Below are 16,204 nucleotides of genomic sequence, written 5' to 3'. Positions count from 1 at the left end.
GTGCTTGACAGAAGAATAAAAAAGAAGTTGAAGGCATTGATGAGTTGCATTGAGTAACAATTTTCTTTTCTTTTTTTTTCTGAAGAAAATAAAATAAAATGAGAAAAAATATGTTTTGTTTCTCAAAATAACAAATTTCGTTAAGTTCCAGCAGTACAGCATGAGAGGTCAAGTCATGAAAATGTTACAAGCTTCGCTCCGAGTAAAAGTTACATAAACTATAGGTGCCGGGGGAGTGTTACGAGATAATAGTAGTGATTGATTTGGTGGGTTTTCGGTTAAGTTGGGCAAATGGCCTTTCGGTTAATGCTGAAATTTGTGGGCTTTATTTTGGTCTACAGCTTGCAGCAATCAAAAGTCTTTTAAGCCATTTGTGTGAGATGGATTCAATTATAGTGGTTAATTTAATTAACACTAGTATATAGGTCACACATAAAGTGTGTGTGGGATTTTTTTTTTTTTTAATTAGAGATATGTTAGATTACATGTAGATGAGACTTTGAAAAAAAAAACAGTAAAATTTGGTTATGTGAAATTACATATCTGCCCATATTTCTTATTCATGTTCTGTTTTAATTAGATGGTTAAACTTGTAATTTCATAGGGTTTTGGTTGACAATAAGTGTTTTATTAATTAGTATAGATTAGTATTTGCCTACACATTTTGTGTGTATGAACACATTTTTTAGAAAATGAGGAGAGAGGGATAGAGAGAGAACGCAGGGGGAGTGGAAGGTTTTTGTTTTTTTTTTTTTAATTTTAATATTGGAGGTATTTTAACATTACCTGCAGGTAAGACTTTAATAAAAAAAAGTAAAATGTGGACCTGTGAAATTACATTATTGCCCATCATTTTTTTTGTGTGATAGAAGATTAAGTAGCTATTTTTACCTTCTTTTGGTTGACAAAGAGGGTTTCATTAATTAATAGAGATTATAACTAATGTCAGCTTTCATTCTCTTACTAACATCATTGATAAATGGATACAATTTATGGTTCGCATAACGGATTGTGAGTTTGTTCATGTCTACTAAAAGAAGAATGTTGTGGCGAACAGCCTCACCAATTGGAGTTATAATATGAATTTTAGGTACCATTATTTTGAGAATTCACCTGAATGGATTGGAACTCATTTATTTGGTGATATGATCAGTCTCTAGGAGTCGAATTGTGTGTAATAATTTATTGAGTTAGTTTTGGGGTGATCGACCCCCTTATGTTGCAGGGAAAAAAAAAAAAGGTTTTGAATTCGACTCTTATGTATGACGAATTTGATAAAAATAATATGATCGATTTATTGTATGACTGAGTCCAAATATCTCACTCCTTAATTAGTATAAATCTATCGTTGTATACAAAATCACATTTTAATTATTTTCGTTATTTCGAGTGTTTGTATTTTCCGCTTGCATTATTGCATTATTGATAAATATATTCCGATTCAAAGATGCTAGATGTTGCATATGTCACAAAAGAAGTTTTGGATTGTCATCGTCGTGGTCTCTCCTTTTCCAAGTAGACAAGGTTTCAACGCTCTTTTTATCCACTCCAATATTTGTGCAAATTTATTTCGATTGCTAAAGGGCCCAAAAGCAACAAGTGTCCATGTGCACCCATTCGTGACAACAAAAGCGACATGTGAGGGGCCCTTCAACGTCTAAGTTTCAACAAAGTTAACTCTTACGAAGCCAACAAAATAAAGTTTCAAAGCAACTAATACCCCATTCGAATTCCGTTTGAGACTTGCTTTTGAAAAGACTAAAAGTGTTGTTTTACAACTAAAGTGGATTCTGAGTGTCTTTGATTAAAAAAAATAAAAAATTAGAAGTGTTTTTTGGTGCTAAATGCTTCTTTCGAGAAACACATTCAAGTACTTTTTTAAGGAAATATTTGAGTTTCGAATAAATATTTAAATGTGTTTATAATCAATTCACTTTAGCATAAACTCTTATGAGCAAAAGTGCTTCATACACATAGAATCACAAATGAACCCTTAAACAACACTTCGAAAAACATGTAATGAATTTATTATATGATAAATATATTTAGTGTGTCAATTACAGTTTTATTTGTTTTAAAAAATTTCAAATTTTGTCATTCAAAATTTCATTTCGTAGTTAGAAAATACTTTAAGTGTCGTTTTGAGTTCGGAACACTCCTTGGTAAAATCTTTTAAACGCAAGTACTCCTCCATGGGCGATTGGGGCGCGGACATACGGGTCTTTGATTTATTACACTATCAATAATTCGGTTCATTTTGCCTTGCTCTAGCCTTTTTGTGGGGTTATTGATTTTTAAAGTGTGAGAAATTTCCACGAACCTACACTATAAATATTTTTTACAGCAGTGCAAGAAACTTCAGCTATGAAAAAAATACTGAAACTTTGGAAATCCAAAAAATCATAACCCTATCTGAAGATTGTGGACCATAAAATGGATGATCTTAGCCATTGGGACCCTGCAGGCTGCCCTGCAAATATCATCTTAAGCGGATGATCAATGATTATTGATAGGACTTGCCATTAATGTTTGGCTCATTTTTCTCTGATATTTCTTAATATATATTATTCACTGAATTCCGTTTGCATTTTATTTATTTTTTATTACTATGTTGATTGATGATGAATGATGAGTAAATTTTTTTTTTTTCTTAAAGAAGAATGATTTGGCGAGATTAGCTTTTGGCAATAATGCATGACACTTATTCTCCTTTCAAAAGGATAAGGACCATTACACTCAGAAACCTCCCGCCTGTCCTTTCTCCACCATTTTCATTGATAATAAATGAAAGTAAACTAAAAAGATACAAGAGAAGACTAGGCCAATACCTGGAAAAATAAAAACGGTAATAATAACAAAATGATATGTCACGAACATGAGCAGAAACTACAGAGTAAAACAAGGATAAGCAATTAAAAGATCAGTCAATTTTTACCCCTTGTCGTTTTGAACTTTATCATTCGCGTATGAATCAAGAAACCCCTGCGTTTCTTCTGTAGCAGCTTTTCACACAAAGTAAAACAAGCAAAACCCAAAATCCAGCCCTCCCCTCTCACCCATCTCTCTCACCCAGTCAGCTCCAGTCAGCTCTCAAGTTATCCAAGGTGAAAGAATATTCTTAGCTGTCCCTCTTGTGGCTAAAACTTCGATAGGGCAACCTGATCACTTAAATGGTTAAACGCTCTCATAAGAAAAAGTTTCTCTCTGTATTTGGGTACCATCCGCCCTCGTGTAGGTACTACTTTGAAATTTCGAATGTTGCCTATGAATTTCGGTATTATCCGGCCTTGTATGGGTACTACTTCCCAAAGCACGCAGTCTCAACCCAGTAAGAGTGGCTTGATCAAATTCAAGATGCTCTAATAAAAATTTTCTACTTGAATAGGCCCGTTTGGCAGGTTGAATGAGATTTACGATTGGATTGGCAGAAACTTGTAAGACAAGGCTTATAAATCATGTATAAAGATAGGGGTGTAATATCCACACATCCCATTTTACTTTTCAACACACCTTTTTAATTTTGGCCATTGGATCGGATAAATTAAAGAAGGCCAACAGACAAAAATTATCAAAAAATATGTGAGAAGTAAAATGGGGTGTGTGGATAGCACACCCATAAAGATAAGTTAGATAATCCACTCTATTGTGCATGCATAACTCATCATGTCCAAACCTGTCTATCTTACATTTTAACACAACAAACAACAAAATGAACTCAAGTCCATTTTAATTGGTTACAACATATCCCATCTAGCCGACCAAACGGGTCTAACTCTCGTTTTGCTCAACTACTGAGATCACAAGTCAGTGAAGGAGGAGATTATTAGGTATTCGCAATTGTATATCTCTTTGTGTTTATCTCTTTCGTTGCAGGATTTAGAAATAAGCTACTCATCAACTTAGACCAATACAGAGCCAAACATAAATAAGTGGAACGTAAGTGAATGGAAATTCAAAAAAAAATACATGATGTGAAAAGTATGTGAATCAATTAGGCATTGCAGCCAAGCAACTTCAACTACAATTACACTAAAGAGCTCATGACACAAGCTTTCACCTTCACTCAACTTCTTTACAGATACATGATATAAAAAATAAAAATAAAAACTGCCCTAACTGGAAATTGAAAAAAAAAAAAAAAAAAAAAAGAACAAACAATTTGTCTGTGAGAGACAAAAAGATGAACTCCATTTGGATTGAAACTTGCTGAGGCTTATTGGCAAACTCAGCTCAAAATTGCCAGCTTATATAGACAGTGGAATTACAAATTCGAAAACTGCAACGGCGTGCCCCTCCGTATAGCTTGTTGGCTTTGTTGTACAACTTAAGGTCATCAAATCTTGGGTTTGACTGGCACCCGAATGGATCAGCGTATCATATTTACCAGAAAATGGCAATACATTGCCCAAATCGATCCACATTATGATGCTTCTTCTGGTGGCGGAAACAATCGATCCAAATCAAAGATGTTATAGTATACACAAGGAAGAAGGGTACCTCAGAAACACCAAATGACCTTTTGTCTTGAACTTTCTTGGATCCCAAACAAGCTCTTCAGTTCCATTTATCCGTTGGGACAGAGAAAAATTGAGAGAAAGTGTATCAACAAAGTGCCATATTTTCTTCATTGTATTGTTCTAGTAAGCTTACACTTCGAAATGAAATGTGTAGCGGTATAATTTAGACTACACAACTTCAAGAGCTCAGCAGCTCTTTGCTTCAACTCAGGATTGCAACCACTTTGAATCACAAGCAGCAGCTTGGCTGCCAAACCCGCCTCTACCGCAAGAGAAGCGCATTCGTCCGGTGCTAGCTTGCAAACCGCCCACAAGACCGACAATGCAAGCTGCGTGCAGCTCTCTGAAACCTTCATCAGTAGTCTAACTACACTGGGAATTGTCTTGGGACAATCTTTCAAAGCCTGCCTTCCCTCGGGAAGTGTTGACAAAACTTCTAGAACATGAAGGGCTATCTCCAAACACTCGTGATTCAAACCGGGTAAGAGCTCAATCAATTGAGGAACTGCCCCAACGCTGACAACCGAGTTCCTGACTGATTCGTGGGAACAAATTGTCTTGAGCAAACTCAGACCGGGCAAAACCCCATTAGGGTTTCTTTTATCCTTGACCAATCTCAACAATCCAACCACAAGACTCAAGCTTGAGACGTTTTCGGACTCCAAATCCTTGCCCTCCATCAAAACCTCAATCAACTTCGTGCAATTGATCTTCGTCTCAATCGATCCCTCGTTCAACATATCAACCATCAATGAAACCTTTGCAGGTTGCAGCAGACTCGTCCTGGACTCTGAACTGAGCTCCAAATTCACAAGGATCCCAATTGCTTCCGACCCAACGGCATGCGAAGTGAAAGGACCCAACAGAAAGGAGATCAAAGCAACACCCCCATTGTCCACCACCGTGTTCTTAGTTGAAGCGTGAGCTGCCACTACCCTTCTTAGCTCCTTGAGAGCTTGAACTCTGGCTTGGCCCTTAACCTTCTTCAATGTGTCCAAAATTTCAAGAGCCCTCCCCTGCACGTCCTCCGACCGCTTCTTCATCGCCACGTACTTCTGCGAAAACCAGCTGCAAATCAGCTGGTGGAGGGTCATATTTGGCGTGACCGAATCATCCCAAAGCTCCTGCATTGTTGTGGGGCAAGTAAAGTGCCCCAAAGAGAACCATTTGAGAATGTTCGATCTCTCGTAGGTCTGACCCGTGCAAAGGGTCACCGGATCCTGCATTGGCTCCAACGAAATCGGGCAGATGAACACCGAAGGAATCTCAATGGACTCCAGCTCCTCAATCATCTTCTTCAGATCCAATTTATCCGCCACAACACCAACACCAACTCCGCCGCCGCAAATTAACCCGCCTCCGCCGCCCAAAATTCCATCTTTCACCGCAGTTTCCAGATCTAGAACTTGCCCACCACTTCCTGCATCAAACTTCATCTCCCCACAACTTCTTTTCCACCCAGAGGGATGGTACACAAACAATTACAAAACCCCTTTTCCCACAAATCAAGAACAAAATCAACCAAACAACAACTGAGCATTTCAGATTTCAACTTCAACACCCCCAGAACCCAAAAACACCAGAAAACAAGGATTCAACTCGAAGACCAATCTGTCCTCCCATCAGGAGATTAAGAAGCGTGTGGCAAACCAAAGGCAGAAAATGTAGAGAGAGAAAGTGTGGAAAAGAGAAAGAGGAAGGAAGGTTTTTTTTTCTCTCCTTTACTCTCTTTGGCTAAACCTTCTCATTAACAATTACAACCAACAAAGACCATCAAAATCCAACGAGGATCTCTTTTATTTTCTTCCTCCTTCTCTCCCAAACTTTCCTACTTTATCTGATCTCTTTTTTCAATGGTCAAAACTCAAAGGCCCACCTTCCTTCTCCACCACCACTACCACAAAACCCATCATTTTCTCATCACCAAATCAAGCAAAATCATCAACAAGCAGCAGTAGTAATCCTCCTCCTCCAATACCAAAGCTCTCTCTCTCTCCTCACTCACTCACTCACTCACTTCCTCTTCAAGCTCAACAAAAAGTTTGAAATCATAAATACACCCCCCAGATCAGGGAAAGAAGCAATAAAAAGGTACACAACTCACTCATACCACTCAACCCAAATGACCCAAATTAAATTCCCAGAAAGAATTGAAATTTACACGAAAAAAAAGCTCAGAAGCATACCATCGACAGCAAGTGAGGAAAAAGATGGAGGCAGAAAAAAAAAGGCAGAAGAAAAAAAATAAAGCTATCTCCTTCTGCGCAGTCTCCTCCACTGCTCCTGCTGGTCTTCTTGTGGGGGCAAGTGGCGAAAACCCCCTATAAATTTGTTTATTTTTATTACTTTTTTTAAGGAAATTATGGGTTTGTGTGTAAGGTTGACCGGCTATAGCCGGTGGCGGCAAGTTTAAGTTCAGGTCTGGGTGATTGTGCACCACACGTGCAGTCATAGCTTCGGTCACAGAAATATCTGATGATATAATTTTTGTTTAATTTAATTTAATTTAATTTGGTATTATTGATATTCAAAGTAATTATGCAACCGATGCAAGTTAGGATAAAGGCTCCTTTTGACTGGAATATAAAGTGTTTGACTGATAATCTACAAATTCATAATACACCTTTTTATAGCTTTATTTTTTATGCCACGGAAATAAAGAGAAAATTATTAGTTTGTTACAATTTTTCCAGTCTTTTTATCTACTAAATACAAAAGAGCATTTGAAGTTTTCTATATAAAAAAAAAAAAAAAAAAAAAAAAAAACATATGAAACAGTGGCACTATTTTTTCAAACAAATCATATGAGGCCAGATCTGTAGCACTGTTTTTTATTGAACAATATTTAACTATTCAAAGATGAGTAGAAATTCCTACTTAAATTTCTCAAAATTGTTCGTTGTCAATTTATAGAACTTCGTGTTTATAATCAGAATCGTTCATATCACAAATGACCATATAAAGATCGCATCTGCAAAAAATCAATTAAAACTAGAGTCGTTTAGTCATCAAACTGTTTAAAAACAAATGAACTGTATTGGTAAAAACATTACGAACCGTCTATGTATTGGTTACAATAGATTGACTAGACGACCTTAGTTTTAATTTATTTTTTGCATATATGATCTTTACAGTGTGATTCATAATATGAACAATTTTGATCATAAGCACAAAGCTCTGTGATTTAAATATCAAGAGTTTTGAGTAGGAGTTCCTACTTATCTTTGAATAGCCAAGTATTGTTCTTTTTTATTTATACAATCTTTTACACATGTTTTGGTGGTATCCATTCTATAATGTATTTCAACAGTCTGAATTGTCTATCTTTGGAGCATCATTCATAGATCATCCTTACACAAAACTAGACAAGTCCAACAAAACACTAGGCAAATTCAAAACCATTATTACATTTATTTGTAGTGAATAAAATGGACGAATACGGTTTATTAAAAAATCCTAAACTCTTAATCTACCAGTCATATGATTTCAAATTTCTGTGATTTTTAGTAAGCATAATCTTTAATTGAAGATCTGAAAAATAAAAAGTTTACATCGTTGAAAAAAATAATAAAAAATGAAAAACCACATGTAAAAACTAACAATGCGAATCCGCCCCGTCATATGAACTAACCAGCATTTGCCTAACATAAAACTAATATTGGTTGTTTAAGAAAAATACAAAAATAAAAATATACAAACAATGGTTGAAAGTTGCTCCAAGCTCGTTATTGATACAATTAAAGGATTTTGCGTAATTTATTTGGCGATTGCAAAACATTATTGAAGATATCAAATGGCTAGTATCCACGTTTGAGTATACTATTTCATAGGAATTATGTCTACAAAGCAACGAATTTCTCAGCGGACATAGTCACTAGTACATGATTTAAATTTAATAAATTTCATGTTGGGATGGGTCTGTTCCACCTGTGACAAGAAATGTCTTTCTTCTGACTGTACTAAAATTAGATATGATCGTAATCATTCTCTTTAATGTATTATTTTTCTTATAAAATAATATTACAATGGTTGGAGGAACCCATATACAATCAAAGGAAAATAGTGGGTGGATGGATACAATGGTTGGATTAATATTTTAAGATAATAGACAGTGTTTTAACTTCTGTAGTTTTATTAAATTATAGAAATATTAAATGTCCCATCGTATTTATTAAGTGGGTTTTACTTGTTCATGTTTTTCATATGAAAATTATATTTATCCTTATCGAATTAGTCGCTTGTTATCACTTTAGTTGGCATGCAATTTTGAAAGAACAAATAAGAAAATAAGTTGGTTGTGAGCAAATGTTATTTTCAACCACCTAAGGTTGGTTATGAACGAATTTTAGGCTCGTATTTTATAAGGCATATTTTATATTTGATTTATGACGTTAGTGAATCACAAGATAGTCAGATGGTGCCTAGAAGGAGGTTAGAATGCCTATGTGAGTCTTCTCAACCATAAAAAAGATGGACTGTCATGTTATACAAGTGGCAAATCAACTTATTGGGTTGTTAATGGGTACTTATTAAAACCCATTTAGTTTGATTTGACCTTACATCATCATCATCACTACCAAAACTCATTTCTACAGTATGGTGATATCAAATCAAAAGAGCGTTAGTTAGTATCCATTACCAACCTAATGGGTTGATTTGCCACATCTACATTGTTGAAACCATAAGCTGATCCATTTAATACATATATATGTATATAATGTTAAATATACTAGTATCTCTCCATTACAATCACAAATTAAGTTGTTATGGAATTTACTTTCACAATTATTTTATTTTGTGTTAACTTGTTCATGTCGCGAGTTTCACGTGAATTAAGTTGGAGGAGATTCAAAAAGTGCGATTAATTTTATATTTAGACTATTTTTTGATAGTTAAGATGCTTTATATTGTCAATGTTACTAGAAGGTCTCTTATCGTCACATTTTAAGTATTAAGAGCGCCTTGATTCATCAAGGAATTTTGTCAATTAATTAGGCTCATCTTCATCTCACATTACAAGGTTACAAATAACTTGTTTTCTTTAGCTACAATTGACTGTTAGCCACATATAGTGTAATTACAGTTGAGCATGTAAATTGGCATTTCATTGAGTTTTGGTAGGTACAAGATCATTTGTCAAGTCATATTGCATACCTGTTGACATATATCAAAAATTTCTGAATGAGCATCTTGACTAATGTTAATAGTTTTTTAGCAAGCATATCGATATATGCCAACATATGTTAAGAGAGCTTATCGACAAAAGCCCATAACAACGCACACAAAATTTTATCTCATTACGTATTTATCCAGGTCCTTCTTTATTTTCACTCAAATAATATTTCAAACAACAAATCGACAATTTAGGGTTCAAGATTTGGAGCAAAACTATTCCAAGACTTTCTCTTGTATGAAGATTCAATCCAAAAGGGGGACAAGGATCCTCTTTATGGGGATTCGGGGATCAATCAATTGTGTCCGTTCATCGTACATCGTGCGATCTATTTTTGTTAGGTACTATTTATGTTCAATTTTAAATTTTAAATTTTAAATAAGTTCTAACCGTGCGATATAAGATGAATGGACACGATTGATTGATCCTCCAGATCTCCACAAAGAGAATCAAAGAGGATCCTATTCCCCAAAAGGGTCCATAGTTGGAGATGTAAATGGCAATATTTTTGCTCACTAACATAAACTTTGACGTATACTTACTATACATCTCATATCTGTCACGTATCATTTTATCTAATTTTAGTTAACTTCTATATTAAATGTTTCTTTTCCAAATTCAAAGAAAAAAAAATTTAACTAAAATTAAGTAAAATAACATAGGCAGACGATGACGTTTATGGTGAACATACATTTTGGTAACGGCGGAGCGAGCAAAACTGCTCCGGTTGGAAATTTGGAATGTCGAACTATTTTTTGGTGGGGGCCATTGACCATTGAGCTAATTTGCAAACCCACCACAACATTAAGACTGTGCATTATGTACTGTAAAGAAGAAAAGAATATTAGACCTAAAAATAAATAAATAAATAAAAACAAATATTAACACAAAAAAAGCTAAAATTAAAAATAAAACAAGAAAAAGAATATTAATAGCCAAATGTCTACTTCCCGGTTCCCAGTCGTCGCTCTGATCCACCTTTATACAATAATACTGCACAAACACAGTTGCACACGCTAATTAATTAATAATTAATTGTGGCTTAATGCAGAGAAAAAGTGTCTGGGTCTTCGGACGCACAGTTCCCGTGGCCACGTGGGGGAAGCTGATTGGTCGGGATAAAGCAAGTGCATGAGGATACGCACTCTCTGCAGCCCCATCCAAAAGACTTGAAAGTGGTCAAACCGGGCACCGGAAAGCCAAAAATTGCCGATCGAGGACTCCAAAATATAAAAATTACTAAATTTTCCCTTTTCATTTTGTTTATTTATTTATTTGTTTTGTTTGGATGAAATTGTAAATTACAAATCTTTAGACCGCACAAGGAATCAGGGTCGGTCAAACGAAAAACTGAGCTGGCAGCCTGGCACTTTATGAAAGCCACGCTCTGGTGGGTCCCGCCCCACGGGGTTCCAGTCCTCCCCGAACTTCTATGCTTTTGTTTCGTAAAATACTTTTTCTTTCTAATTAAAAACAGTAAACTAACTATTCAGTACGTTGGATGGTATTATAAGATTTCGATACTAAATTAGATTGCTCATTATGTGGTTTAATCGAGCTTATTTTTTTATTTAATGTAAAATATGTTGTACTAAAAAAAATAAAAATAAATTAAGGACACGTTTGAAATGCGACTAATAATTTTCTTATATAATATCAACACAATTTTGTTAAAAAAGATATGTATTACAAAATACAAAATGTGAAGCTTAGTTTCGAAGCGACGGCTCGTGCACTTGTACAAAGTAATCTGTGCATTTTATTCCACACTTCAACTATCTTTGTTTATTGAGTCCATCGATATGATCCTACTTATTGAAAGAATTGTGGTACATGCACCAAATAAATTTGTGCATTTCATTCATCTAATTGTTGGTTGAACTCATAACATACAATTATAGTGGTAGATACACCCACTTTGGAGAAGTAAAACTTTATATTATAGTATAGAAGATATGGTGCATTTTAGTAGACTGCCCTATTTATTATTATTGTTAAGTTTAAATTTTGAGATTAATGTGTATTCACAATACATATCTCGAAATTTAAAGTCATCTGATGATGATAAATAGGGTGTGACTAGTGACCATCACCATCACTTAAGGGCGGTGAGCAATGGCAAAGCCAGAATTTCATATGTGGAAGGGTCTCTCACATACATTCGTAATAACATGAGAGATTGAAGTAATTTGCATAAAAATTGAAAGACCCTAAATTCATTAGAGAGAACTAAAAACATTGCACAAATCTAGAAACCCAATATGAGGTAAAGAGTAAGCAAGAATTTAAAAAAAAAAAATATAAGTTAAAGCCAAAGAAAAGTTGATAGAATATTGAGGGAAAACGAAGACTGCCCTGCAATAAGAGAGATAGAGAAGAAAATGAGGCCTAACCTAGAACGAAAAAGAATTTGAATTAAAAACATACTGGTGAAACTGCATCATACATTGTACCTACACCAAAAGTTAAGCCCACCGAAGCCCAAACTTTAGCCCACTTCTACTAAGTCTCTTAAACCCCCAAAACCCTAAAAAATAAAATAAAAAAGCGCCTAAATCCCTGGCCGGGTCTTCTCTCTCGATTTTCTACCTCAGCACTCAGTTCCATTGCAGTCTCTCTGAAGCTAACAGGTACGTATGTAATTTTCTCAGCTCATCGCATTCATTTTCTTCTGTCTGACCAACAAATTTGATTTTTTTATTTGATTTTTATTTGTTGTGATTGGTGAGCGGCTGATTCTTTCCAGCTTAAGCTAAAGATTGTAAATTTACTTCTGGGAATTGAAATTGTGTTTTTAAAATTAGGGTTTTGAATTTGGGGTTCTGTGTAGAGTGCTTGTTGTAGTAATCCGACATGTAGCTCGACGATTTGTTTGTTACCAGCTTTCATGGTTAGAAAGCAGATGGTTGAGAGATTGTTATTTGTCAGCAATTTGTCATTGACATGATTTTATATTCCCAGTTGGACTCCGGCAGCCGACTTGCTCAGCTGTAAGAAAAAATGGCGGATGTGGTCCAGTACCGGATGGAGCGTATGCTCCCGGAGTTGGACGACCTGGAGAAGGAGGAACTGTTCACGAGACGTGAGCTTGCTGAGATTGTCAAGCAGCGTCGCAATTTTGAATTCCGGCTCAAGCGGCCGAGCCCACTCAAGGAGGACTACCTTGCCTACATTGACTACGAGACTAAGGTCGACAAGCTAAGGCGCTTGAGGAAAAAGGCAAAGTTGCCGGAGCGGGAAGATAACGAGGAGACGAAGAAGAAGAAGAGGAAGAGGAAGTCGGTTTCAGACTTTGCTGGCGTCAGGAGGATTCTTGATATTTATAGGCTTGCTGTCACTAGGTTCACTGGTGATCTTGAACTCTGGTTTCGCTACCTTGACTTTTGTAAAGAGCGACGAAATGGTAGGATCAAGGAGGTAATTGTTAACGGTTCTTGCTTTGTGGAGTGAATTTAACTTCAAAGTTCAGTATTGATTACTGCATTCAAACTTGGTTCGGTAGATTTATTTTTCTTGGATTTGGGATTGTTTTGTAGGTCTTGAATAAGGTAATTGGGTTTCATTCCAAGCAGCCATCTGTTTGGATTTATAAAGCAGCTTGGGAATTCGACAACTACTCAAATGTCGAAGCTGCCCGTAATACAATGCTACAGGGGTTGAGATTTTGCAAAAATTCAGAAGATCTTTGGTTGGAGTATCTCCGGATGGAACTCACATTCCTTAATAAACTAAAGGCTCGAAAGGTTGCTCTTGGAGAGGATGAGGGCAGTCTGGTTCTTGATAAGATTAGTGCTGATGAGCAACAGTGGAAAAGTGAAAACAAAGATTTATACATGCCCCTCAATGAAGAAAGAGAAAATGATGAAAATAATGAAGGGTCAGATATCGAAGAAAGCAAATCAAGGAAGAAAGTTGATAAGTTACAAGAGGTAGGTTTTGGTGTGATAAAAACCATATACAGTGAAGCAGTTAAAGCTCTTCCCTCTAGCTTTACCCTGAGAAAGCGGTTTTTAGAGATATTGAAATCTATCAACTTGGCTAAATCTGGGGAAATGGGTGAGGAAGTACTAAGTGACATGAAGAGAGACTTCTCAACAGAGCCAGAGTATTGGGATTGGCTTGCTAAATTTGAATACAATCCTGCAAGTACACAGGAGGAGACGGGTGAAGAAATAACATTTTCTTGTATGGGAAAAGCCATTCAGGTATTAAATGCATGTATTACTGATTAAATCCTGCACTTTTAGAGTCGTTTATTTAGTCTTCTATTGAGTAATTGGTTAACATCCATGCTATATTTGAAACTGAATTAGACTCCATTTGGATATATCTTATGTCCCTATCTATAAATGAGTGATGAATAAAACGGATGTCATGCTCTATGGGTAGGTCTATGAGGATGCCATACAAGTTTTGCCTTCGGCCAAAATGTTCAAGCACTATGCAAAGTTTCTCATGGGTGCTGTAGCTCTTCTAGTAGGAGACAACGAGACTTCTCTAGACAATCAATCTGCTAGTTATGTTTCACGTCTTTTGGGCCTTTACCAAAAGGCTGATACAATCGGGTACACTGATGAGGAACTTGCCTGTGAACATATTTCATTATATTTGCAACTTGGCAGAGTGGATGAAGCTCGGAGACTGGCACACAATCTTTGTTGTGGAAAATTTCCAAATTCAGCAAAGGTGTGGGTATTATGGGCCTCTATAGAAATGAAGCACTCGACAAGGGATCTTATTTCTTCGAGCAAAGATAAGCTGCTATCGATCTTTGAACTTGTAAAAGATGGCTTGACAAGACTGTCAATTTCAGAAGCCGAGAGCTTGTGGGTAATGGTATGTTATCCACACCTTTCAATTTGATGAACTCCGATATGACAGTATGTAATTACCATTTATCTTGATGAGACGCTTTAACATTATCTCCTATTGCAGGCCCTTAAATTCTTTGCCAGTCAAAAACATTATTTTGACATGTTGGTTGAGGTTGCTGTTACATCGTTAATTAAATATCGTGGCAGTGACGAAGGATTTTCCCTCTCTTCTATTATTGTGAATTTTGTTCTTCAAAAAGATGGAATTGCGCATGCTAGAGTGATGTATAAGCGGTAGGCCATTTCATCCTTAATAACTCTACATTATTCTATTTCATCTTAGATTATGCAGTTTGCTTACGAAGAAGTGTCTATGTTTGCATCAATTGAATTGCAGCTTTACGGCTTTACCACACCCTGGGCTAGTTCTATATAGGACCTGCATAGAATTGGAAACAAACCTTGCATCAAATGGTGATAAAACTGGTCTTGAAAATGCCCGGAAGTTGTATTTTTCTGCACTTCAGACTTATGACCAAGATTCGAGCTTGTGGCGAGATTACTGGCTTATGGAGACCAAGGTGAACTTTCCTCTGGCTTGCAAGTAACTCTAGAATCTGAAAAAGTAACAACTTTCATTTTTAACAACAAAGCGACTTTTCTTTTTCCAAATTGTTGCCTTGGACATTGGTTAAGCAAATGAATTGTGAACGGAACTATTATTTTTGTTCTACTTTGTAATCCGATATCAGAACTTGCTTAATCTATACTAATAGCCGTAATTCTTTCATCAAATTTACAGATGGGAACATCAAAGACAGCTTCCGATGTATCTTGGCGTGCACGTAAGACTCTAAAGGACAGTAGTGCACTTTCTTTGGCAGATTTGTGATATTAGTAATGCAGACTGCTCTTCAATTGTAACTTGTAAGCTTTTGAACTTAGTTGTTTTTTTGGTCAATAGTTGTTGAATTTAGTTTAATAGACAGACAACTCGTACTTTTATCCGTGTCAACGGAATTGATTAATAGTTACAAGTTCATGTTTTACATTAAACTTGTTATTGCTTGAATGATTGCAGCAGTCTCTTGCCTTTTGAATCATTGCTCCGGGTTCTCCAACTCCATCGATTTCAATCTTCCATGTTCTTGGCCAGTTGAAGGCGATGGAGTGGTGACGTTCGGAAGAGAAGATAGCTAGCATCCCCATATAACTATCCATTCATTAAACACTTGCATTCTCAACAAAACTTGACTAGGAATTAATACCAGAAATTTCCCTAACTATTTCATCTAGTGCATCTTCATCTTTGAGTATTGCTGTATGAGACCCCCCCCCGGAACTCTGATCGTTTTTGGAGTTTGATTTTTGTATCGGACCACAGAGATTCATGTACCAACAAGCCACCATGTTCAGAGTCCCATCTCCGTCCCTGTAAACACTCTCAGGCTGCTCATCGAAACCGTTGCTTCCATAGAACAAGGTCTCTGCTGTCTTCACACCACCTCAGGAGCTACCAGCTCCTCTGTTAAACCCAAAACCCTAGTTTTGAAAGGATGAACACCTCGAAGTCCAATGTTGTCGAGAAACTGCGGAATATCATAGGCCGAATATGTAGCATTTGGGGTGATGACAAGCCGGTTCGGACCAAATATTTTAGGGTTTGGCATCAGCCAAAGGTTGCTCTCTGAGCTCCTCTC

General features: G+C 36.3%; 2 protein-coding genes across 4 annotated transcripts; one reads left to right on the top strand and one right to left on the bottom strand.

The window, feature by feature from the left end:
• Positions 1–3,967: 3,967 nt before the first annotated feature.
• LOC103963985 (U-box domain-containing protein 30-like) lies at positions 3,968–6,351 on the bottom strand. The gene has a single exon (XM_009376865.3). It carries the CDS (start codon positions 5,951–5,953, stop codon positions 4,625–4,627), a length of 1,329 nt encoding a protein of 442 aa, XP_009375140.1. The 5' UTR covers positions 5,954–6,351; the 3' UTR covers positions 3,968–4,624.
• A 5,830-nt stretch (positions 6,352–12,181) lies between these two features.
• Positions 12,182–15,925, top strand: LOC103963986 (U3 small nucleolar RNA-associated protein 6 homolog). Of its 3 annotated transcripts, none has more exons than XM_048588528.1 (8): positions 12,182–12,320; positions 12,652–13,107; positions 13,227–13,895; positions 14,080–14,526; positions 14,626–14,798; positions 14,902–15,085; positions 15,307–15,431; positions 15,589–15,925. In XM_048588528.1, exons 2-7 carry the CDS (start codon positions 12,691–12,693, stop codon positions 15,394–15,396), a joined length of 1,980 nt encoding a protein of 659 aa, XP_048444485.1. In that variant the 5' UTR covers positions 12,182–12,320; positions 12,652–12,690; the 3' UTR covers positions 15,397–15,431; positions 15,589–15,925. The 3 variants fall into 3 exon arrangements, with proteins under 3 accessions (XP_048444485.1, XP_048444484.1, XP_009375141.2); XM_048588527.1 differs by having other exon boundaries at positions 15,586–15,925; XM_009376866.2 differs by lacking the exon at positions 15,589–15,925 and having other exon boundaries at positions 15,307–15,560.
• The last annotated feature ends 279 nt before the right edge of the window (positions 15,926–16,204 follow it).

Source organism: the organism of the source record quoted next, unplaced genomic scaffold (assembly GCF_019419815.1).
Source record: "Pyrus x bretschneideri cultivar Hongxiangsu unplaced genomic scaffold, Pyrus_bretschneideri_v1 Contig28, whole genome shotgun sequence".
Lineage (NCBI taxonomy): Eukaryota > Viridiplantae > Streptophyta > Magnoliopsida > Rosales > Rosaceae > Pyrus > Pyrus x bretschneideri.
Note: the sequence above shows the minus strand (reverse complement) of the source record. Positions and strands in the feature narration are given on the sequence as shown.